The following is a 26,201-nucleotide window of genomic DNA, read 5'->3' as shown; positions in this document are numbered from 1 at the left end:
TACTCACTAGGTGTATAGGATCCAAGGACCTGGCATTATAAAATCAAGAGTTGATGATATGAAACCAGAAAATCTGAGTTCAAGTCCCACAGCTTAATTTTCTGTGTCTATGGACATATACCCTTAGATTCTTCATCTGTTAAAGTATGATAATGATATCTACTTCATATGGCCATTTTGGGGGCTCCAATAGATTGATACTTTAAATAATCTCAATGAGTCATAAAATGGCAGCTTTTGTAGTTAACCTCATTAAAAATGAAAATCTCTTTTCAAATTCTCTATTAAGACACAAGAACTGGGACAACACTGTAGTTAGCTTAATTAACTCTAACCCTCAAAATGTGTTTTTCATGGTCAATTTGTTAACATCTCCTTCATATAAGAAATCAGCAAAAGTACCTATTTAATCAAGAGAAACTACAGGTCTGAAATGGGTTCACAGTGGTATGTATCTCTGGGAGGAGCTGGACTAGCTTGAGTTCATTTGCCAACACCAAGGGATTTGTGAGACAGTTGATTCTGTTGTAGACAGACATTAGCTTTTAGAATAGACACTCTGATAGAATAGGGATATTAATACCACTATCCTCTTTGCCTCCTAACATGAGCATTTCAAACAAAAGACTGCATTAGAAGAGAATAGTCTATTAACAAATTTTAAATTTTTCTTTATTTCAGAACTGCCTTTATGTACAGACATAAAAAAAATGCACATATAATGGAGATCTTCCAAGAACAGGAGCTGAAATTAAAAGTTAAAAGCATTTAGGAGAACTGAAATTGTCCCAGAGAAGTTCTGAGGCTCATGCTTCTTTAAATGTCCTTGATAACCTCTTCAAGTTCTTCCTTTGTGAACATGTGGAAATTCTGGCCGGGCTGCACCGTGGCCAACTGGAAAGAAAGCAGAGAAGAGTTAATGAGCTGGGCTCGATTACTCTGCACATAGCACCAGGTCTGGAGGAAGCTGTGTTAGTGATGCCGCTGTTCATTAGGAACTAAGGGATCTGCTGTCCCAGGGATATCCTTTCCCACCGTAGGTTCCTAAAATAGCTCTCTGACTCCCAAATAAAACTTTTTATTCACCAAATTTTCTATTTTGAGGTTAACTTACCACGTAATAGTTAACCAAACACCTGGCATCATTGTCATTTTTTCAAGTTACTTCAACAAGGATCAGAAAAGCAGCAACAAATTACACAGGGTTACTACGTTTTTCCATTAATGATTTCTTTAGAAATATATTAAAGTGTGTTTACCCACTTGCAAGTGAACCTTGTGTGTGTGAGACCTTTGTTTCTTGGACAGTCTGTGTTTCAATTTCCAACAGAAAAATGGGGATGATAATAGCACTTATACAGAAGCTGTGAAGATTAAATGTGTTAATATATGTAAGTGCTTACAACACTGCCTAGGAACACTGTAAGTACTAAATAACTATTGTTATTAGGTATGTTGTATTCTCTAAAATTGTTCATAAGGCAACTTAACAGCAAAGTTCTGTTTTTTTTAAAAGGACTGGCCATGAGGGTCACCTGGGTGCTTAGGCGGTTAAGCATTTGCCTTCAGCTCAGGTCATGATCCCAAGGTCCAGGAATCAAACCCTGCACAGGGATCCCTGAAAGGCAGGGAGCCTGCTTCTCTCTCTATTCCTTAATTTTATTCCTTAAATTTAAAATTAAAATTTAAATCAAATTTTAAAATCTTTTAAAAAAATAAAAAAATAAAAAATAAAAGGAATGGCCATGAAAATGAAAGGATTCCACTAACACTGACAATAGGAAATCAGTTGTGATTGACAGATATTAATAATAACCAACAGTTTAGGGGCACCTGGGTGGCTCAGTGGGTTGAGCCTCTGCCTTCAGCTGGGGTCATGATCTCAGGGTTCTGGGATCGAGCCCCATGTCGGGCTCTCTGCTCAGCCTGCTTCTCCCTCTCCCTCTGCCTGCCTCTCTGCTTACTTGTGATCTCTCTCTCTCTGTCAAATAAATAAATAAAATCTTTAAAAAATAATAATAATGATAAAAATAATAACCAACAGTTTAGATATAATCTATTTAAGCAATAAAAGACCAGGGTTATGGGACGCCTGGGTGGCTCAGTTGGTTAAGCAGCTGCCTTCGGCTCAGGTCATGACCCCAGGGTCCTGGGATCGAGTCCCACATCGGGCTCCTTGCTCAGCAGGGAGCCTGCTTCTCCCTCTGCCTCTGCCTGTGCTCGCTTTCTCCCTTTCTCTCTGATAAATAAATAAAAATCTTTAAAAAAAAAAAAAAAAAAAAAAAAGACCAGGGTTAGAAGATGGTTAGTTTCAAATTTAGCTAAAACAACCAATACGTCCATCACCTCTGCTGATAACACAGTTCCCATGTGTCGGGGCAATATTAAGCAATAGGTGCCACTTCACATTTGCCAAAAAGCTGTTTTGTTCGTTTTAAATGTCATGTCCTCATGTTGCCTTTTTTTTTTAGACCTTAAAATTAAACATGCTAGAGCATTTTTGGTAATATTCATTATTGATATTTAATATAATTTGAAAATTGCCAGAATTAGCACAATCCAATTATATGATATTTATTATTTTCAGGTCATGATCTCATGGGTTGTGGAATCAAGGCCCATGGGGGCCTTGCTCAGCTGGGAGTCTGCTTAAGACTCTCTCTCTCCCCTCTCCCTCCAATCCCCTCTACACACTTTCTCTCTTTCAAATAAATAAATCTATAAAAACCAAACCAATCCAAAACAACACCAACAAAACGAAATCACAAGCTCTGTGAGATAGGTAAGACATATTTTCTTTCACTGATCCAATTAATAATTATTAAGCACTTGTGCACTAGTTACAATTCTATTAGGCACTAGGGATGCGAAGATGAAGAAAATTTCTTTATTTACTAAGGGTGCCAGGTGCCAAATGCTTTCAATGTTAGATGTTATAAAAGAGCTAAGCATATGTAGAGCCACAAAGGAGTGACCTAGGTGAAGTCAAGGAAGATTTCAAAGAGAAGCAGCTTTTAGGTTGTGTGTCTTTTTTTTTTTAAACTTTGGCAGGGGTGGGGGGGTGCCTGCACAAGCGAGTGGAGGGAGGGGCAGAGACTGAAAGACAAATCCAAGCAGACTGAGTAGGGAGCCCAAAGTGGGGCTCAATCTCATGACCCTGAGATCATGACCTCAGCTGAAATCAGGAGTCAGATGCTTAACCGAATGAGTCACCCAGGTGCCCCCTTGAGTTATGTCTTAAAGTGGACGAGCAGAAGGGCAGGTTGAATGTATAAATGCATAAAAGCATGAAACAAGATGATGTATTTATAATACAAAGTAATTCTGAATGGCTAGAGCAGAGATTGCACATGAGGTGAGATAAAATGGGGAGGAGGAGTAGGAAAGACAATGTATTATACTGGTATATTCTGGTTTGGTATAGGACCCCAAATCACGGTTGGGTTCAAATTTTGATTCTTCCACTTACCAATTCTGTTATTTAGGGCATGATTCTACCCTCTCAAAGCTCAGTTTCCTATTTTGTAAAATGGAAATAGGAATACCAACCTTGGAGAGTTGCTGTGTAAATTAAAAAAGATAATTACATGCAAAATGCTTAGCAAGGTGCCTAACAGATTAAACATTATGACTTAAGAACTGTAAATCATTTCATCATGAAAGAAGCTTGGAATTCATCTTGTGGACTGGAAGTCAGAAAAGATGTTTTTAAGTGGAGAACAAGCTAGACTAGATACGTGGTTTAGAAGATCAACTTCAGTAGCACAATGCAGGGAGGTGGGAAATGGAATGAAATGAAGGATGGCAAGGCTATAGGAAGGAAGACTAGTTAGGAAACCTCTGAAAATATACAAGGCAGGAGAACACTGAGTGCCTGAACAAAAGTAGGCACTGGAAGTAGGGATGGAGAGCGGGCACAGACATGAGAGTTACTGAAAAGTAGGCAAAAACAGTGAAGAGAACAATTCAGTAAAGGTAAAAGGGAGAAAGCCAGAATCTTCTAGGTTTCTGCTATGAATGGCAGGTACACCGATGGTGTCATCAACCAGCATTAGAAAGACAAGAAGATGAAATGGTTTTCAGGAAAGATAATGAATGTTTCGTTTTAGAATTGTCAAAAATTTGAGAAGTCTGCTTCAGACAGGTCAAATAATAGGTCTAAAATGTGACCATGAAATATGACAAAAAGGAGTTATCTTAGCAAGGAGCAGTCTCAGGGAACTATTAAGAACAGAAACAAATGATAGCGATTGAGGAATAAATGGAGGGAAGCAGTGAGCACAATGAACCTAAGGTTCTGCTGGGAAGAGACCTAGCAATAAAGGTTACAAAAAAGGATGAATGGAATAGCGCTTGGCAATAAAATGTGACAGACTACTGACAGCCACAGGCTGAATCTCAAGTCATTACGCTGAGTGAAAGAAGTTAAGACACAAAAGAGCACATACCGTGTAACCCATTTATATGAAACTCTAGAACACCCAAAACAAATCTATAGGGACAAAAAGCAGATCAGTAGAAAGGAATGGATTAAAAAAGGGACATAAAAAAATTTCTGGGATGACAGAAATGTTCTATACCTTAATTGAGGTGGCAGATTATGTGCTTGTTAAAATTCACTGAACTGTGTACTTAAAATAGTACATTTAAAGTTTAAATAGTACTGCATTTTACAGAATATACACTGTATCTCAACAAAGTTGATTTTTTTTTTAAGACAAGATACTAGGTCGAGGAGTTAAACGAAAGTGGATTTTGTTTTGTTTTTAAGACTTTATTTATTTGAGAGAGGGAGAACAAGAGAGAGAGCTCATGCACAAGCAGGGGGAGGGGCAGAGGGAGAAGCAGGCTCCCCACTGAGCAGGGAGCCCAATGTGGGGCTCAATCCTGGGATCATGACCTGAGCTGCAGATGCTTAACCTACTGAGCCACCCAGATGCCCCTGTTTTGTTTTCTGAAAAAGATGCCACTTGGAAATTTTTTTTTGTAGAGAAGGAAAGGCTGGGGATCCAAGGGACAACTTGATGGAGCAGGGCCCTAAAAGAAGATGAAACAGATGGGCTCTAGAGCAATGGCTCCCAAATGACTGACCCTTAGACTCATCCAAGGAGACTTCAAAACTACAGATTTCTGGGCCTCATTTCCAAAGACTGATGGACAGCCAGATTTAGAAACATCAAGAGTACTGGTGGAGTAAATTATCTTGGACAAGTCAAAGTGCCCTTTTGTTTTAATGTGAAAAAACTATAGTCAGGGATTATAGTTAGGGAATAGTTAATGATAAAACATGAAGGAGACACTTCTGATGTTCTCATGTTCTGATGTTCTTTTCAAAGAAACACTGAAACTGAATGAGCTAAAAATCTATGCAGTTTCAGGTGAACCAAACAGGCCTCAGAACCTTCATTGTGAAATCAACAGAGCTACGTCTGAACTACTCTGAGGTGGAAGGGGATAGTCTTAGAAAAATGCCAAGACCCTAACTCATTAAGTACCAAGAAACACTAAGTACTAGAAAGGAAATGACAAAAACCCTCCTCAGGGTTAGGAAGGGGTATCACTGCATTTGCTGCACTTGGTCGTCTCAGAGGTTGCCAAGGGAAAGTATTTAAAAATCTCTGCTAAGAAAGTGAAAAAACAGTATTTATGTAGTAAGTTTTTCCATTTCCATTCCAAACTCTTCCTCTCACCATTACTGCTCAAAGAGCAACCCCTCCTACTCCCCGCCCTCTCTCCAACTCCACTAAGACCTTTAGGCTAGCTTCTGTTTTGGCATCCAATTTGCTCCTCCCACTGCAGCCTGTGGAAGCTGGCTCTATTGGAGAGACATTCGTAGGCCCTGAACCAGCAATCCTCTATCAGGGATTAACCCTAACATACATTATCTAAGTCTATGCTAAATACTTCTGACAAATATCCTGGTTAAGTGCTGATTGGTTTAATTACGGATTTGTGATTACAGCTGCACTGCCTTTAAAAATTCTAATTGAAATATAATGTACATACATACTATGCCTACTATCCTGACTTTCTATAAGTATCTGTTGGATGATTCCAGCCTCCACTAGATTTTTTAAAATTATTTTTAATTAAAAAAAAATTTTTTTTCTCCATTAGTATTTTAATACAGCCCAGCAACCCTTTTACTCATCCCTGTCTTCCTTTTTCCTTATCCATAATGACTCTTCCAAACAGTTCCCATTCACCTTAATTTCACTGTTGCACTCACCCATCCTGAGCAGATGATGTAAACAATCACGAGGGAAATACAGAATCCCTCTCCCAAGTCACCTGCAAACTTACCCTAACTTATTCCCAAGTCACCTGCAAACTTGCCCAAACTTACTCACCACTATACCTCCTTTCCTCCCATCTACTTTTAGCATCCTAAATAAGGGCACTCAGAATCTGGTCCACAACTGTCACGTCATCTCCAACTATCTCACTACCTCACATTTATCTCACACCCAACAGTCAGAAAACCCTCAAAGATCTCTTTTACAGGGGCGCCTGAGTGGCTCAGTATTTTAAGTGTCCAATTCTTGGTTTTGGCTCAGGTCTTGGTCTCAGGGTTGTGAGATCGAGCCCCTCATCACTGGGCTCCCTGCTCAGCAAGGAGTCACTTGGGATTCTTCCTTTCACTCAGCCCCTCCCCACATGGTGTTCTCTTGTGCTTGAGCAAGCACTCTCTCAAATAAACACATAAATCTTTAAAAAAAAAAAAAATTTCCTTTTCTATACAATGTTATTTTACAGCTTTGAGCCTTTATGCATAGCTGTTTGCCTCTTCTCAGAACACCCTTGTCTTCTTTTCTTTAGCATCACCTCTTCCAGCCAGCTTTCCTAATGTCCTAGTGTAAGTTACATGTTCTTGTGGCAATACATTCTGATCACTACTATAGAAGAAGTGCCACAAGCTGTTATTGTCTCTATGTTCCCCAGATTACACAGTATACTACCCTGAATGGGAACTGGAGTTTCTGTGTCTGTATCCCTGGGCATCTAGTATAATACTGGACATATAATGGGTATTCAATATAAACCTGAATGAGTCTACCCTTCCAAATCAACTCCATCATTTGTACTAAGGCTTCCCTCTTCTAGAACTTTTCGATCACCATTTAACCTCTGCTTTTGTTTGTTTGTTTCTTTTTTTTTTTTTTTTTTAAGATTTTATTTGTCAGAGAGAGAAAGAACACACACGAGCGAGCGCGTGTACAAACAGGGGGAGCAGAAGGCAGAGGGAGAAGCAGACTCCAAGATGAGCAGGGAGCCCAATGTGGGACTCAATCCCAAGACCCTGGGACTATGACCTGAGCTGAAGGCAGATGCTCAACCAACTGAGCCACGCAGACATTCCTGCTTTTGCTTCTTTTAACATTTTTCTATATACTAATTTCTTCTCAGTCTATGAAAGTATTTTCAAGTCTTTTATCATCCTTAAAAAGACAAAAAAGTCCTTTAATACTGCATTCTGTGGACAGTAAATCCTTGAGAAAGCAGGACATCCATGTTTTGTCCACCTCCCTTCCAGTCTTTAACTCATCCAGTTCTGGCTTCTGCTGTTACCATTTATTCAAAGGATAGTAATAACTTCTAAAGGGCCAAGCATATAAAAATGTGATTATCTCCATCCATTCAAACTTCAGCAATGGGAACTATGATATATAAATAAAAAACAACAGAAGAGAAAAATACCTCTATATTAGTTGCATTCAGCTTCTCCTCCATTACTTGTTTGAGGATGATGAGTGAAGACTTGATGGCTTCTTTCAATGTCATAGACTTGAAACAAAAAGGGTAAGAAGTGTAACCATTATAATTCTGCTTTCCTTCAAAGATTTCCCCTATAGTTCCCTGAAGAAATGACTTAGCAAATAATAAATCACGCCGCTTAATAAGTAGAGTGCATGACAAGAATCTCTACAATTCAAGTAAACAGTCAATAAGTACAATACATTTATTCACAGGGGGGAAAAAGTCCTATTTTGAACCAGATCAAAGCCACCAACTTTCATGTAAGGGACCTTTGAAGAAGCAGAAAGGGCTACACTTATGTAGTTATCTTCTTTTAATAATCGAAGCAAGATAATATTGGGAATATCCTATGAATAAGAATTCCCAAATGATCTAAAAAGGTAGCTCATTGGTTAGCAAATCTGTTCTTGTACCATTTTAAACCCATGAAACCCTATTTTTCTACACATAAATTTTTTCTACATATAAAATCAAAACTACCAGGGGTTGATGGATGTGTGAACTGTGAGAATAATAAGTATGGCAGTCCTCAAACACAATGAATTCCCCAAAACTAAGCCCTCTCATCCCATAAGATAAAAAGTGCCAAATGCCTACTTGCTTCCAGAGCCAGACTAGGAAATACAAGTGTTAAGTAAAGCTGTAAAGATAAAGGATAAACAAGCTGTGGTACATCCATACTATGGTATACCACTCAGCATTAAGTACTGATAAGTGCAAAAACATGAATGGAACAGTATATTGAACAAAAAAGGGCAAACACAAAATACAAACTGTATGACTGCATTTATAAAAATGACAAGAGCAGACAAGCCTAATCTCTAGTGGTAAACATGGTTACCAGGGAGGAAGAGGGTGACTGGAGAGAGAAACATTTCAGGAAGTGAGAAGTGTTCTACATCTTGTTTTAAGTGGTGGTTATAAGGGTAGATAGAACTGTCAAACTCCTAGAAATGAACTCTTAAGGTCTGCCCATTTTATTGTATGTAGATTATACCTTGATTTAAAAAATAATAATAAAACTAAAGTTGTGAGTGCTCAATTACCTTGTGGTAAACTTCTTGCAAGGAGCTCTGGGCACCCTCTGAAGCAGAGCCAATTGCTCGAGCATCACACTGTACAAAAGTCCCAGATGGGTCCATGTGAAACCTGCAAAACCCCCCAAGAGAAGGGGATTAAAATGCTGAACAGTGGTGGCATTTTAAGAAATAAACATCTCGCTAAAGAATATAAATGCTTGGCCCTGCGGCCAGAAAACCACTGAAATACTGAGGAACAGGTCCAAAAGACATTCTGTGCCTGAGGAAACCAGATCTTTTCAAAAGTGTTTAAACTAATAAATTCCTCAGATATTTAGCAGTATAGGAGATCTAAATATGGCACCCACGTATGCCTTTCTAAATATCTGAGGATAAGGATCAAATCAACATTCTAAATCAAAGCTCTAAAATACAACCTGACTATAGTAACCAAGTTACTTTTAATTCTTTCCAGCATTAGCAGTGGTGCCAACAGGGGGAGCTCTTTATAGACTCCCCAAATTTGCCTTAGTATAAGCAGCACACAATCACTGAACTTTTAGAGTTAGAAGCCCTTCATTTTTTGTAATTCTACAATAATCTTCTCAGTTGATTTGAACAACCAGTCCCCATCCTAAATTAAAATTAACTTTACTAGAAAAGAAGTAGGAAAAATGGCAAATTATTCTTACAGCTGGGGTCCTTTCTCATCAACTCCTCCAAATAACAGTGCTACTCCAAAGGGACGAGACTAGAACCAAAAAAACAAGAGGTATTAAGATAACTGGCTATTGAAGTAAGTGGTGAGAGGCGCTGGGAAAGGTTTGTTTAGAGGACAAATGTCCTAAGTCTCTAAGAACAGCAAGAAAACATGACACAAACACCACACTCACCATGGCACCTGGATCTGCATCTTCTTCTCCAAACTGAAGAGCTAGATTAGACACAGCCTGAGTCACACTCTCCACAGTCATTGTCTCATTGTAGGTGAACCAATGGTTCTAGAAGAAGAGCAAAACATGGTCTACCTCCTCTTCTTTTTTTTTTTTTAAAAGATTTATTTATTTATTTGAGAGAGTTAGAGAGAGAGAGAGCGAGCACGGGAGCATGTGCAGTGGGGGACAGAAGGGGAGAGAAAATCTCAAGCAGACTCCCTACTGAGCACGATGCCCCACAACCCTGAGGTCAAGACCTGAGCTGAAATCAAGAGTTGAACACTTCACCGACTGAGCCACTCACGCGCCCCTAAATGCTCTCTACCTTTTAAATAAGAGAAGCATTAAAGCAGCCCTCCATCTCACTACACACATCCCTGTGAACGATGGTTGCAAACTGAATGCTCAGCTCCATTGTGTTTTCCATAACACTAAACTTGAATGCTCAGGACTACATGAAAGGAAGAGAAATAGCTCTGAAAATAAACTCTGATCAAAAGGACTCTAAGCAACGACAGACTAGAGGATTATTCCAATGAAAAACAGAGTTAATGCCTCGCAGCACCAAGCTTGGTCTTTTCACTAAAGTGAATGCTAACGGCTAAGTGCCACTTTCCCCCAAAGACCCTGGGTCATCATTATACTGGTGTTTAAATTAATGACTTACTTTTCTATAAGTACTGACAGAAAAGTTGAAAATAAGTGTAAAAAATGTTAACAAATCAGGTATGTTTTTTTCCCTTCCTGGTCTACTCTCCAAGCAGAGTATCAGTTTTCCTGATCAGTACTTGTCACCTGGTATATAACATTACTTGCAATAGGAGAGCTGTTATTTTCAAGCCCAGCACCAAAGGCAGCTGGGGTAGAATATCCCTTAGCTACATTCACTTCCTGCTACGGTGCTCCCATAGAAAGTCAATTAGGGAACAGAATGCAGTGCAAAGCTTGCTTTATATAAGGCAAATCAAAAAAGAAGCAAGAGACTGTCAGCACTATTTGCCAGGGCTTCCTTAAAGCCTCAATGGTTGGATGGCTAGACTCCAAGCCTCAGAAACTTATAAACTAGGGATTCTACCCAAAATCATTCCCAAGAGCTACATCTGATATTAACACAGATAACCTGCAATACAGCTCAGGCAGCTATGTCATCATTAAAGAAAGAACTCAAGCATCATGGGAAAAAGGAGAGATGATGCTAATTTTACCTGTGTCTCCACTCTGGCTTTATCAATTAAAGTCTTAGCATCAGCAATTAGCCCACTCATGGCACAACCTGCAATGTAAAAGCAATAGTGACCTAAGGGGCCAAATCCTTGCAGGACTCTTTCATCCACTCAGGAAATACTGAAATACTGGAATGGAACCACGACAGCCACCTAGCAATCCCACAGCAATATACCCAAGAGATAAAAATGGGAAATTATTTGGTTATCTGAACTGAATACAAGTACAATTATATTACAAATAAATTTCAAAAACAATCCACAATAACATAGAACTTCAATATTTTTAAGATAGAAGACAGAGAAGAACAGCCAATCGAACATGAATTTCCTCACATTACATCCTTAAACATCCCTTCAGCACTCTTTATAGACCACAATGCACTTTCAAACTAAGTAAACAATAACATCCTAACAGAAGAAATTAAAATTTAAAAAGCCATCTCACTATGACCTATAGTAGAAGAACCTAGGATAAAATCAAAAGCTTTTTACCTCCCTGACCAAAGAGAAACCAAGTAATCTAGAGAAAAGTTTGGCTAACGGTCCAAGATACCAAGGTTATGGCTTTTACTTTATACACCATGACTCAAAAATCTGCACTTCCAGCCTAAGCCTTGCTTCCACGTTTCAAACCCCATAAAGCCAAATGACTCCCTTAATATATCTACTTGGATATACCACCAACTCAAATCAAGTTTGTTCCCTTCTAAACTCCTTGGCCCGCACAACCAATTAGATCTCAAATTCTTTCAGTGTCTATCAAATTAGCATGTCTGGCATTAATCCTTACTTTCTCCCTTCTCTGGCTATCATTTTGGTTAAACCCCTCATCATCTCCATGTGGACTAAAGCAAATTTCTTACCTGATCTCCTTACATTCAGTCTCAGCCCTCTTCACTCTACCTGCAACCTTGCTATCAGAATGGTCTTTCTAAAATACTAACCTGATCATATTACCTCAATGCTTAAAATCTTTCTCATCAGAGCAAAAGGATCAAGTTCAAGCTCTTTAGCATGGTAAGAACGCCCAACTATCTGATCCCAGACTCACTTCTTGCTACAGTCCACCTCCCAGTCATACCAAAATTGCTTGTGCCGGCGTATTCCACATTTTATACCATCAAGGGTTTGCTCATTTCCATTCCCTCTAACCAGAGTGTCTCCCTTCTATCTCCAGACACTTGGTTCACTTGGTGAACACTTCCTGATCTTTTGCAGTTCAGCTCAGCTCAATCTTCACCATTACGGAATCCTTTTCTGAATACCCACTACCACTGGCCCAAGACAAAACTAATTATTTCCTCCTCTGTACCCCTTCTAAACACATACCACAGCCTTTCTTAATGCTACCTATATCACTCAGTTGCATTTACTTATCTACATGTTTACCTCCACTATTCGGTTGTATGCTTCTGAAAGACAAGGACTATGTCTCATTTCTCTCTGTATCCCTGCTGACTAACATATATCTGGCACATAGTTAGGTTCTCAATTTGCTGAATGAAGTGACACTGATCTATCTCCAAAAGACAAGTGACCTGAAGTAGCCACAATGTTCTAATCTTAAAAGACTAAATCTGTTTCTCTGTCTGTGAAAGAAATAATGTGGAGCTCCCAGAATCACCATGGCATTTGGTTCTGAGGCCTTCAAGTCATTATTTTACTGATGTTTCATTAATAAGATGACTAGTAGGTTAAGAAAATCTGGACAGCCAACTAAAATGCCACGCTATAAATAATGAGAACTACTCACCCTGTAATGCTACAGTGATGCCAGAAGCTAAGGCAGGGGAATTTAAACAGACACCAAGAAAATTAGTGCTGGGGAGTGGGTGGGGGAGTAGGGGGTGGCAGGGAGTAAAAAGATAAATCTCAAAACAGAGGAAGAGAACTGATCTGTTCAGTCTAATATTCTTATGCTCTCTGAACCTTAGTCACCCCAAAGATCTTTAAGAATTCTTCTTCTCAGCAGAGACCTCTAGTTTTCCACACAATTTTCTGCTCCTGGTGGTTTCTTACCAGGACTAACATTATGCATTACTGAAGACCCAACCATCTCATAAGGACCTGGCCTATGATTCAACCTTGACATAGTTTAACAACCATCACATTTGCCAAGTCTAAATTTGAAGGCTCCCTGACTTAATTCTGGGAGTAAGTGAGCTCTACAACTGCTTCCTACTCTTATATTACGCACACTAGCCTACTATCTGAAAAATAATAGTTAACAAGGAGATAAGATGTTCATCTAATACATCTCCCTTGGAACACCAAAGACGACTAATTAACCCAAGCCAGATCCTACAGATCAGCTTTCCCTTACTGCTTACCTATGTGAGCATCAATCTCTACAATTTTCTCAATGCTGCTTGGCTCCATGAGTGGGGAGGTAATTCTCTTCTCCACAGCTAGGCACACACCCTCTGATGTCTGGATCCCAATGGCTGTAGAACCAAGCTGAAAAGAAATGCATCACGTTATCACATACAGGTCAAAGAACCCTCTCACATACTCACCAGGGATCTCTCTGAATAACTTTACAAGATAAAAGCTTCAATCAGCTATATCTAGTATGCAGAGAATAAGCAGCACCCTAATAAGTAATGTACTATTCCTATCAATGGTGAGAGCACTGATCTATAGAATTTTGTTCTTCTAAAGAGAAAGGTCACCAAGTTCTTAAAAACATGTGGAAAATTATCAACTTTAATGCCAGTATTTTGAAGGAGCAGATTCTAAAGTTCTAAACATAGTGGGGAAAAAGTAGTAAAATTCTAATATTTTTCTTTCCAGCTCTGCTATCTTGACCTATCCCAAAAGGTAGTATTCCTCAAATGTATAACATAACCTCCAGAAAAGTAATGTACTTAAAAAAAAGAAAGAAGGAAAGAAAGAAGAAGAAGAAGAAACACAAATACCACCACCAATGTAAAAATAGTAATCTTTTTTTTTAAAGATTTTATTTATTTATTTGACAGAGAGAAATCACAAGTAGATGGAGAGGCAGGCAGAGAGAGAGAGAGAGAGAGAGAGAGAGAGAAGCAGACTCCCTGCTGAGCAGAGAGCCCGATGCGGGACTCGATCCCAGGACCCTGAGATCATGACCTGAGCCGAAGGCAGAGGCTTAAGCCACTGAGCCACCCAGGCGCCCAAAATAGTAATCTTTTGAGGTCACTAGCAGTTCACAATATAGATAATTTCATCTCCCATCTCCATGACACCATCTTAATCACCTTCCCTCTATGTCTATTTCTTTATCTGTAAAACACATCAAGAAGAGTAAATGTATTAATATATAAAAGGCTTAAAATGGTGTCTGGCATACAATAAAGGAGTAACAAATTTAGTCATTCTTCTTCTATGCCAGGATTACTTCAATAGCCTCCTACCTAGGCTCCCCAACTTAATCTCTCTCTTAATGTATATTTCATGTTATGGCCTGACTGATTTAATAAAATGCTCTTTTCATTATACTTCTTCTCTGAAGAATTAACATCTCCCTATATTGCCTGTAACATAAATTCCACATAAGCTTCCACAGCCCTCAAAACCTAATCTCACTTTTCTCTCCCAACTTTTTTTTTCTTTTTAAAGATTTTATTTATTTATTTGACAGAGAGAGATCACAAGTAGGCAGAGAGGCAGGCAGAGAAAGAGGGGGAAGCAGACTCCCCAGTGAGCAGAGAGCCCAGGATCCTGAGATCATGACCAGAGCAGAACAAAGAAGCTTAACCCACTGAGCCACCCAGGCGCCCCTCCCCCTCAACTTTATCGTTCATTATTCTCCAACAAAATCCACCAGGTATAACCCAACCCACTTTCTCATGCCATATTATCTCCTACTACCTTTGCAACTCTGCTCATGCCTTCTCTCTCTTGGAATACAATCTTCTGCCTATCCAAATTCCACCCACCATTTATAAAGCCTTCGATGACTAAATGCGCTCTTTCTTCTGAATTACCATTATTATTTAGTTAGTTCTACAAAGCATTCCCTGCCAGTGCAATCACCAGACTCCTGGAACCTGTTATTGCAAAGGAGTCCAAAGAACTCCATGAATCAATATGCATAACACGTTTAATATGTCTGCACACTGATCATGTCTCATACATAGATGTATTATTTTTCAAATACATAGTCCTTTTTAACTGTTTTTAAATGTATATAGCAGCTTTTTACTACATATTTTCTTTTTTTTTAAGTTCACTGTTCTTTTAAGATTTCATTCAGTTTTTTAAAGATTTTTTTATTTACTTATTTGACAGAGAGAGAACACAAGCAGGGGGAGCAGGAGAGGGAGAGGGAGAAGCAGGCTCCCTGCTGAGCAGGAAGCCCAATATGGGGCTGGATCCCAGGACCCTTAGATCATGACCTGAGCCGAAGACAGACACTTAAACTGACTGAGCCACCCAGGCGCCCATTATGTATTTTCTTAATTGGTATTTATATGCATAACTATAGGAGATGAACTGTTAAACAATTTTTTGTAAAAAAATGAGCATTCATACTTCTAGTTAAAGTTGTAGACTGAAAACACCCTTCCCCCAGCCTGGCAAGAGTACAAGATTAAAGGATGGTGGGGGTGAGGGATGTACAAAAAATATACTAGGACAAAGAAAATGGGCAAAGACATAGCAACAAAATTTCAAAAAAAGATTGGTTGGTGGTAATTTACTGAGCAGACCTGAGAATTCTGAATCCTAAATCAGTAGTAAAAAAATCAAGAAAAAACCTAATTTGTATCACAGAAACCTCCAAAAAGGAAACAGTGGTAACAAGGACCTGTGGAAATAGAATCAGAGGAACTAAAAACTGCAGCATCAGTTCCATGCCTACCTAAGAAACAGATTTCCAGATCCCATCCCCTATGCTATAAAGCTGGAAGATGGCCTCCACCCAACTCCTGTAGAAGACTCTGGAGAGTGTAAAACAGGGTGGTCTTTGGATTGCAGGACACTAAGAACAGTCAAAAACAGGAGATTAGAGTGGGAACAGGGGCATTAAGTAAAAATTGACAAGCTTAATATTAAGAACCTCAGCCTTTGGCTCTCAGAAGCTAGTAGCTGAAACCCTTTAGGCATGAAATGAGAAGGGGCATTTTTCTCTAGAGCAGTGGTTTTCAAACTTTTTGAAATCTACAAACTCTACATTAAGAAATACATTTCCTATCATGATCAAAACACACAAAAAGATACAAATAAATATAACAGAAACAACATGGAAAAAAACAAGGCATTCTGATATCTCCTGTTCTATTCCACTCAAAAAGAAATGCTTCCACAAACTACTAAATTGACTTCCATGACCACTAATGGGTCAACACTTGCAGCTTGAAAAACACAGCTCTAAAAAAATCTAACCAGTTAGGGGTACCTGGCTGGCCCAGCTGGAAGTGCATGCAACTCCTTATCTCAAGGTTGTGAGTTCAAGCCCTACACTGGGTGTAGTAGGGATTAAATAAATAGAAAGGGAGGAAGGGAGGGAGGAAAGAAAGAATCTAACCAGCCCAAGAAGGAAAAAAATTAAAAAACAAAACAAAAAAAAAACCCTTAAAAATCCTTGGGGTGCCTGGGTGGCTCAGTTGGTTAAGTCTGCCTTTGGCTCGGGTCCTGAAATTGGGGTCCTGGGACTGAGCCCCATGTTGGGATCCCTGCTCAGTGGGGGAGTCTGCTTCTCCCTCCCCCTCTGCCCTTCCCCCTCCCCCACTAGTGCACACACACTCTCTCTCTCAAATAAATAAATATAATTTTTTTAAATAAAATCTTTGGGGTGCCTGGGTGGCTCAGTCAGTTAAGTGTCTTGACTCCTTGATTTCAGCTCAGGTCAGGAACTTAGCACAGTGAGCCCTGCCTCAGGCTCCACACTCAGCAGGGAGGCTGCTTGGGATTCTCTCCCTCTCCCCCTGCTCACTCTCTATCCCACTCTCTCAAATATATAATCTTTCAAAAAAATCCTTAAAGAAAGGAATATAGGGCACCTGGGTGGCTCAGTGGGTTAAGCCTCTGTCTTCGGCTCAGGTCATGGTCTCAGGGTCCTGGGATCGAGTCCTACATGGGGCTCTCTGCTCAGCAGGGAGCCTGCTTCCCCCTCTCTCTCTGCTTGCCTCTCTGCCTACTTGTGATCTCTGTCAAATAAATAAATAAAATCTTAAAAAAACAAAACAAAACAAGGAATCCCCAGGATGATGTTGACAGAATATCCTGAGTATACAGCTATGCAGTATGCTCAGAGAACTGGTCCAGACTGGAGCAGGTGAGAAGGCTCAAAGATTTTTTAAGAATCTTTTTTTAAAGATTTATTTATTTATTTGAGAGAGAGAGAGTGTGCACATGCAAGAAGGAGAAGGTGCAGAGGGAGAGAATCTCAAGCAGACTCTGAATGCAAAGCCTGACTTGGGGCTTGATCCCACCACCCTGAGATCATGACCTGAGCTGAAATCAAGAGATGGATGCTTAACTAATTGAGCCACCCAGGCACCCCTATTTAAAAATCTTTAATAGGATATTTAATGTGCCTGGATGTTTTGAGAAGATATATATTACCTAGAGAGACTTTAGGGATGATTTTATGATATGCATATATTAAATTAAACAAATTTAAAAAAAAAGAATTCTCCACTCTCAGGAAAAAACTGTGGAGAAATGGAAAAATGGCTCAGCTGTGAGCAGCATTTACATAGTCATACTGATATAAATGTTGACTAATGATCTCACAAGATTATGATATATATGATATAGAATGGGTTGCCTTACCACCACCCCGGAAGGAAATTGTGTGTGTGTGGGGGGGGGGGGGGTGTCTGTTTCTCTATGTGTGTCACTAGGGGCAGAAATCATCATTCTCCTGTCTGTGGATAATGCCTAAGCAAAACAAAACAAAATATGTGAGTCTGTGCTAGAAATACAGAAGTAAATGCCAAGAAAATTATCAGCGGAAAGACTTCAAAGTGCTGCCTCAAGGAAGTTGAAGGTAAAGGGGGCAGTCCTCAGGGATTGCTGTTTTTGTTACGGAGTTTATATAATCATTTTATCTTTCGACTCTAAAACTACATACAGGTATGCCTTAAGAATAAAATTTTTAATCCGAAAATATTATCAGAGAATTTAATGTGGCACTTAGTTGCTCTCTAGTTGATTTATGTACTGTATATTGCTCTTTTGTCTCCAACTGAACAGAGCAGGACAGTATTCATACCTACTTTCAAATTATATCTAGCAGAGTTGCTCTCAACTGTGGGCCCATTTTACCATGTCTAAAGGACATCTGTCTGGAGGGCAAAGTCTGGAGACATTTTTAGTTGTCACAGCTGGAAATGTGAGTGCTAATGGCATCTAATGGTAGAGGACAGAGATTCTGCTGAACATTCTACCTTGTACAGGATAGTCCCCGAACAAAGAATTATGTGGTCAAAAATGTTAGTAGTCCCTGGGTACTATAATTATTTTGTGGATGAATCATTATCATATTACAAGGATAAATTCTCAACCTGTTCAATTCGGCCTCCAACTTAAATAACTTCCTAAGCATCCCTCCAAGAAAGAGTTCATACTTTCAAGACAGTCTACTTTATAAAATATATCAAAATCAAGATTCTTTTTTTAACATTTACCCCCAGATGTTTCGGTATTACAGTTTTGCCCAAATTTCATCCTGCCCCTTGGTGGAGATGAGGAAAACGAAGGGAGGGAGAGAACATTTGAACTGATTCTATGCAGTACTTTTTTAAGAACAACTCATAGTGACCAATAATCAGATGCTCCGTATAATACGGTAATTTTGATACTGCCACAGATCATCCTTCCTTCCCCCAAAAAACCTACTAAGGCAATTTTTTCCACTTTTGCTGGCTGTATCTCACCCATGCCATCCATACAGCACCTCCAACGATAATTTCTACTTCTCAGCCATTCTTAGTCATTTCTCTAGCTCCTTTCATACTGCTGAATACTTAAGGTTATCAAATTGCTTTTTCACTGGCAACTCTAAGTTGTCAAGGCAACAACCAGGTTGTTTAAATACCAAAGAGCCTGAATTTTCACACAGGTTAAGTCACATCTATTAAAGGCCACATGGCTATTTCTATCTTAGTCCAACAGAGGGCTAGAGATCGGATGCTATCTAATTATCTTTAAGCAATCTGGAAATCACTAGCAGTAGGGAGCTTAAAAGAGAAACCCTAAAAACCTGAGGATTATTCTTGGTTTGCACATCTGGGTGGGAATGTTGTCTTTAGAGGCTCAAAATAAATGCTACAGCTTGGAATTATGATGGTTTCGTATTTCACAGTACTGTATGGTTTCAATATAGGGCAAACATGATCAGAAACAGGGACAGGCACTTGTAGCTGGCTCACCATTTTCTGTCCCACCATCTATCATAGTGCATCCACTTTTATTTCTATGTCTTCAACTAATCGAAATCTCTTTTGCCCTTTTCCAGACTCTCATACAACCATACACACTTTCTAAAACAGGTAACTTAGAGAGAAACAAGGTAGCTCTCTTCAATTATGCAAGGAACTGTCTTTGGAGGTTTCAACATTCTGTATGGTTCAAGGGCAAGACTAGGGCAAAATGAAGGAAACTTCAGGAAGCTAGACTCTTCATTCAATACAAGGGTAAATTTCTTAACCATTATGAACTGTTTTCTAACAGAATGAGCCATCTTGTGTTTAAATGTTCTATCACCAGGACTCTACAAATAGAGACTATTTGGGGATGCAAAGTGATTGAAGCACAGGGTAAAGGGCTGGACTAGACACCTGCTAGATATCAGAATCACTGATGGAGTCCTTAAAAATACTGATGCTGGACCTTACCCTGGACAATCTGTATCAGAATTTAGATTATCCATAATCCAACAAAGGCACATCCCATGTGATAACTAACTTTAAGTATAGATAGCTTACTTACTAATTTTCTTAACACTGGTTGGAACTATTTGATTTTGTTACTAGACAACAAGACACATCTTTTATTTAGTCCTAAAAGTGCCCCATATAAATCCACTCTACTAATAAGAACACAGGTGATCAAAGGATTTGTTCAAAGTATCTCCCAGGACCTAACTCTAGACTTCTATACTCTTCTCTTTATAGCCAAGAAGATTATGAACACAAGCATGTGTCTCAGCCCCACTGAGAAAAAGCTACATAATTATGAAGCAGTTACCTGTTCAAAAGGTTTTAGGGATGAGATGGAAATTGCTATTAAAATGGTTAGTAGGGGTGCCAGGGTGGCTCAGGTCATGATCTCAGGGTCCTGGGATCAAGCCCCATTGTAGGGCTCCCTATTCAGTGGGGAGTCTGCTCCTCCCTCTTCCTCTGCCCTTCCCCCACCTTGTGTGTGTGCTCTCTCTTTAATAAATAAACAAAATCTTTTTAAAATCAAAAATAAAATCATTAGTATTTGGTTAGAGGGAGATAATGTTTTCTAAAAAAATACCTAAAACACATTTATTCCAAATGTTCTGCCAGCAAAGCATTAGGTTGCCATGAATTTTCAAAAACTTGCCACTTGATACTATACCTTGATAGCTTCAATGGCATATTCCACTTGAAATAATCTTCCTTCAGGAGAAAAAGTATTCACGCCCCTATAATTTAAAAAAGGATTAAAAATTGTCAGAAAAAATAAGCATAGACATATGAAACTCAAATTCCTTGACATCTACCTCAAATGGTTAAAGATGTGCATATTGTCATTATTTTCCTTTGCCCACAACAAACTGTAGCTATTTTTTTGTACATTAACAGCTTTTCTTTCTTTCTTTTTTTTTAAAGATTTTATTTATTTATTTGACAGAGAGAGATCACAAGTAGGCAGAGAGGCAGGCAGAGAGAGAGGAAGCAGGCTCCCTGCTGAGCAGAGAGCCGATGATGCGGGACTCAATCCCAGGACCCTGAGATCATGACCTGAGCCGAGGGCAGTGGCTTAACCCACTGAGCCACCCAGGCGCCCAACATTAACAGCTTTTCAAGAAAATGGAACCTATGTATGGAATACTTCTGTCCTACTTCAGAGACTTCAAACTGGTCAAATGAGAACAGGTGACCTTCTGCCTCAACCCTGAATCAATCTGCAATTCCTTCAGCAAATTCATGCCCCAAAACTACCAGGCAATTCCCAAGAAAATAAGCATTTATCCTTATCCTCTTCCCATTACATACATTTGCTGTTAATATCTTACTTTTTAGTAAAAGTCAGTTGTAGGTACATTTCCCTATTTATTTGTATGAATCAGGATTGGTATCTTAACAGACTGAGATCCGTGCAGTTACTAAAGCCTAAGCTAGTTTATTTATTCCATACACATTTATACCAATTATATGCCAGATTTCTTTTTTCTCCCAAACACTTCCCCACCTTTTTTCGTTCTATCCTTTTGGAAATCACGATGCAGAAGAGGCATCAGCCATGGTCTTAGCTATAAAAGTTTTCAGCACACATGGATACTACAAAAATACTTGAATAAATGAATTGAAAGAGTTATGATCCTTGGTTTATGGAATTTGGATTTTATAACATGTGATATGATATATAATACAGCATTTTCAAATTTGTTTTAGCAAAAACTTTCTTTAAAATATTTATATATGTCCCCAAATATAAAACAGGTAATAATTTAAGTTGACATTTACTGGATATCTACTACATGCCTGGCATTGTTATAAACCTCTAAATGACTTAACTTATTTAATACTCAAAATAATCCTATGAAGTAGCATTTTAAGATAGATACTATCTCACAATTGAGACATGGAGGTTAAGTAATTTGCTCAAAGTCACTCAGCATATAAAGAAGCAGAGGTAGGGGCGCCTGGGTAGCTCAATGGGTTAAGCCTCTGCCTTCTGCTCAAGTCATGATCTCAAGGTCCTGGGATCGAGCTCTATGCTCAGCGGGGAGCCTGCTTTCCTCCTCCCTCCCTCCCCCTGCCTGTTGCTCTGCCTACTTGTGATCTCAGTCAAATAAATAAATAAAAATCTTAAAAGGGGGGGGGCAGCGCCTGGGTGGCTCAGTGGGTTAAAGCCTCTGCCTTCAGCTCAGGTCATGGTCCCAGGGTCCTGGGATCGAGCCCTGCAAAGGGCTCTCTGCTCCGCAGGGAGCCTGCTTCCTACCCCCTCTCTCTGCTTGCCTCTCTGCCTACTTGCAATCTCTCTGTCAAATAAATAAATAAATAAATAAAGCTTTAAAAAAAAAAAAAAAAAGAAGCAGAAGTGGACTGAGAATTTAGGCAATGTGACTAGAGTCCAAGCTTTTAACTATTCCACTATACTGCCTCTGGGAATTATTAGCCTGGGTTAAATTAGAAGGTAAAGGAGAATCCCACAATCCCAGCATCCCCCTTGCCCCAGAAGTCATTTAAAAAGTCCAGAACTCGGGGCGCCAGAACTCTTAAAATGCTACTTCATAGGATTATTTTGAGTATTAAATAAGTTAAGTCAATTTTGCCAAGTTATCTGCCTTTGGCTCAGGTCACGATCCCAGGGTCCTGGCATCTGGCCCCACATGGGGCTCCAGAGCCTGCTTCCCCCTCTTCCCTCTGCCTGACGCTCCCCCTGCCTGTGCTCTCTCTCCATCAAATGAATAAATAAAATCTTTAAAAAAAAAAAAAAGAGTTATGAACTGTAAAGAACAACTTTTTTTTTTTTTTAATTTATTTTTTAGAGAGAGAAAGAGAGCATGAGCAGAGGGAGGACCAAAGGGAGAGGGAGAAGAAAGGAACAAGCAGACTCCTCCATGTTGAGAGGAAGAACTGACTCAGGACTCAATCCCAGAGCCCTGAGATGATGACCTGAGCCTGGTCAGATGCTTAATTAAATGAGCCACCCTGGCGCCACAGGAACAATTTTTAAAAATCACTGAGTGAAAAGTGAGGACAGAAGACCTGGAATTAAGTTTTAGTTCTACAACTAGCTTTAACTCAAATGAAAAACCAAAACCAAAACCTATGCTGGCCCTGTCACAGGTTAATACTGAATTGCATGGAGTAGGAAAGAACTTTGTAATGTGTAAAGTACTATGCAAATACAGTATTTTCACTCCAATTCAAGCACTTCATTCTAGTGAGGTATTACTACATCCTAACATGCACTCCGCTCTTGGCCCTCTACTCAAACTTTACTGTTTCCCGGAGTTATTTCATTTACACTAAGCACCAACTACTTTCAAATCTCTATTACTAGTTTGGACACTTCCCTGGCTAATTTAAATGCCTCCTAAGCATTTTTACCTGGATATCCTATTAGCACTGAATGCTCACCAACCTGAATTATCTCTTTAAATCTAGCCATCCTTGCAAAATCAGTTCCATCTCCTGCCATTCCTATTTCATTTTTATTTTAAAACATCTCCAATCTCCCAGTTTCCCTAGCTAGAAAGTTCTGAATGATCTGACTCATTTCTTCCCATCTCCCATATTAACAATATGCCAAGTTACATCAATTCCTCCCACATAGTAACTCAACACTCTTCTTTCATTCTCAACGCCCTCATTACCTTTCACCTATTACAATAGCCTTCTAACTGGTATTGACTCACTCTTTCCTCTATTCCAGTCAGATAATCTCTGCAAAACACAATTATGATTCTGTAACTTCTTAAAGTGAAAATAGTAGCACATGGTTGTGGAAAGAGTAAGACCCAAACTCCTTAACCACACATAAAAAACGTAGCACATGGTTGCCGAAAGAGTAAGATCCAAACTCCTTAACCACACATAAAAAACCATTCAATATCTAGCATCAACCTGTTTTTTCCATAGTTCACCATTCCCATGCATACATCATATATGCCGTACAGAACACAATTTTCCCAAACGTGCAGTGCTTTCCCATTGTCCCTCCTTTGTTCATCCTACATTCTTGGCCTCAAAACTATTGACTCTCACAGTCTATATTTATTAAAATCTTACTCTTTCTCAAGACTCACTGTAAATATCAGCTCCTTTTTAAAGTTTTCAATGATCCCTAATATTGAATGCAATCTCCCTCAACAGAACTTAGTACTTGATTTGAATTTCTCTAATGACATGAATACACTTCTGACTCACACTAGTTATTTTTGTAAACAGTTCTTTAAGACAGTCTCCCATACAAGAGCAAGGATCTTGATATTGTTCACTGATGTATGGCCAACAACTAGAAAACAGCGCCTTGTATACAGCAAGCATTCAAGTGTATCAGATAAGTGAATGTAAAAAAGCTGTGCTTTAGGCGTTCTTGGGACGATACAAAAATGAGTAACACAAAGCAGTCCTTGAAGATGCTAAGGATCACAAAACCTTAATAAAGGCCTTTTGATAAGAAAAACAATTTTTATCATACACACCCTAACTCAAAATTCTATTACCCAAAGACGATTCTTCTTCTTCTTCTTCTTCTTTTTTTTTTTAAAGATTTTATTTATTTATTTGACAGAGAGATAGATCACAAGTAGGCAGAGAGAGGGGGAAGCAGGCTCACTGCTGAGCAGAGAGCCCGATGCGGGACTGGATCCCAGGACCCTGAGATCATGACCTGAACCAAAGGCAGAGGCTTTAACCCACTGAGCCACCCAGGTGCCCCAAAGATGATTCTTCTTAATACTTGGGAAGATTAATACTAATAGTTATTTTATACGACAGTAGGAAAAGTTGTCAGTTTTAAAACTTCACATATGGGGAGCCTGGATGGCTCAGTTAGGCATCTGCCTTCAGCTCAAGTCATGATCCCACGGTCTTGGGATCCAGTTCCACATCAGGCTCTCTGTTTGTCAGGAAGCCTGCTTCTCCCCCTCCCTCTGCCTGCTGCTCTGCCTACTTGTGCTCTCTCTCTGTCAAATAATAAAATCTTTAAAAAATAAATAAAACTTGACATGTAAATTATAAAAGTCAGTAAAAAGGTGAAAAGAAAAGAAATGGTAGTTCCAAGCGATAAAACTTTTGACAGGATCAAAGTATACTTTGACAAAGAAATGCAGCTTCTAAGCACCTAGGAGGAAAGAAAAATCTGCCTTTCCTAGCTTAAAACACAAACACAAAACTTTTATAGTTTTTTAAAAAATATTTTATTTATTTACTTGACAGAGAGAAATTGAGCACAAGCAGGAAAAAGAGGGAGGGAGAAGCAGGCTCCCCGCTGAGCAAGAAGCCCGATGTGGTGCTCTCCTGGGATCCTGACCCCAGCGGAAAGCAGTCGATTAACTAACAGCCATCCAGGAGCCCCAAAACTTTTATAGTTATGTAAAAACCTAACTGACCAAAGCAGAAACTGAAAGTAAAAATGCCTACGGCATAAATATGTACAATTTAGTATTACGCAGCATTCCCAACCCCTGAAAAGTGTGTTTAAAAAAAAAAAATCTCAGAACCTTAATTTCGAAACAGATCTGGCCTTAACACACACAAACTAACTTGCTACAAGCTTCTTAAAGAATGAGAAAAGCTAGTGGAATCACCGTGATGAGGAAACTTCTGAGAACCACTCTGAATTCCAGTTCCTGTAAAATCAGACTCCACATTCTACCTGTGCAAAACTGAGAATGTCTTGGCGCTTCTGCAAAAAGTATACATCCCAGATGGAGCATGCCTTCCTCCATCTCAATCAAAGAATAGGCTGCTCTATTTCCACGACTAAGAAACGGAAAACGAGGTTGTTACCCTAAAGGAAAGGGGAGCTGAAATTATGAAAACCATTAAAGAATCTCCAGTTGCTTTTTCTTCCAGGCAACACGCTCACATTTTCTAAAAAAGCAGTCATAACGCCTCACGAAATGATGAACAGGGGAGAGGGTGACCCCTGGACTTCTCCGGGTTAAAGGTCGGAGTCCCGGCCCCCTCAGACTTCTTCCCCAAGCACAAAGCGGAGCTTCTCGCTTCCGCACCGAGACACCGAGTCAGGACCCAGCAGTGACGCAGCGGTAGGACCTGGCGAGCGTCTAGCTTGGAGATTCACTGCGGGCAGCTAGGGAGGGCAAGAGATCCCCAGGCCCGGCCAGACTCGGGATCCTGGGGCGCCCCATGACACGGCAGAACCCAGGTCGGGACCGGGCCCCAGTCCTGGCCACCCACAACCCCGACACCATTTCCCCCAAACGCACAGACCTGTCGTACTCAGACCGAGTGAGGAACATGGCGAGGGAAGGAGAGGGCTGCAGCGGCTACGCGGGGTTTTCGAGGGCCAACACGAGTCCACCAACACCCAACTCGCCCACACCACCTCGGAATCGAGGCCCGGCTCCCAATTGCGCGTGCGCCCGCGACCCCTTCAGCCCGCCCTCCTGT

At 39.8% G+C, this 26,201-nt stretch overlaps 1 protein-coding gene across 1 annotated transcript; it reads right to left on the bottom strand.

Moving 5' to 3' along the window:
* Nucleotides 1-645: 645 nt before the first annotated feature.
* On the bottom strand, nucleotides 646-26,183 carry PSMA5 (proteasome 20S subunit alpha 5). The gene is made up of 9 exons (XM_004769696.3): nucleotides 26,022-26,183; nucleotides 20,467-20,533; nucleotides 13,269-13,395; nucleotides 10,918-10,985; nucleotides 9,671-9,778; nucleotides 9,470-9,528; nucleotides 8,805-8,907; nucleotides 7,699-7,785; nucleotides 646-894 (listed from the first exon to the last, which is right to left on the bottom strand). Exons 1-9 carry the CDS (start codon nucleotides 26,048-26,050, stop codon nucleotides 817-819), a joined length of 726 nt encoding a protein of 241 aa, XP_004769753.1. The 5' UTR covers nucleotides 26,051-26,183; the 3' UTR covers nucleotides 646-816.
* Nucleotides 26,184-26,201: the final 18 nt, after the last annotated feature.

Source organism: Mustela putorius, unplaced genomic scaffold, assembly GCF_011764305.1.
Source record: "Mustela putorius furo isolate JIRA1106 unplaced genomic scaffold, ASM1176430v1.1 tig00000585_pilon_pilon_pilon, whole genome shotgun sequence".
Lineage (NCBI taxonomy): Eukaryota > Metazoa > Chordata > Mammalia > Carnivora > Mustelidae > Mustela > Mustela putorius.
The sequence above is the reverse complement of the archived record's forward strand: the minus strand, read 5'-3'. Positions and strand labels throughout refer to the sequence as shown.

Excerpts from the sequence above, each read along its gene's own strand:
- PSMA5 (XM_004769696.3), bottom strand. The coding sequence starts at position 26,050 with ATGTTCCTCACTCGGTCTGAGTACGACAG. Across the intron at positions 9,779-10,917 it reads AAGCCAGAGTGGAGACACAG|AACCATTGGTTCACCTACAA; the intron begins GTAAAATTAGCA and ends CTCTTCTTCTAG. Across the intron at positions 895-7,698 it reads TGAATGCAACTAATATAGAG|TTGGCCACGGTGCAGCCCGG; the intron begins GTATTTTTCTCT and ends CTTTCTTTCCAG.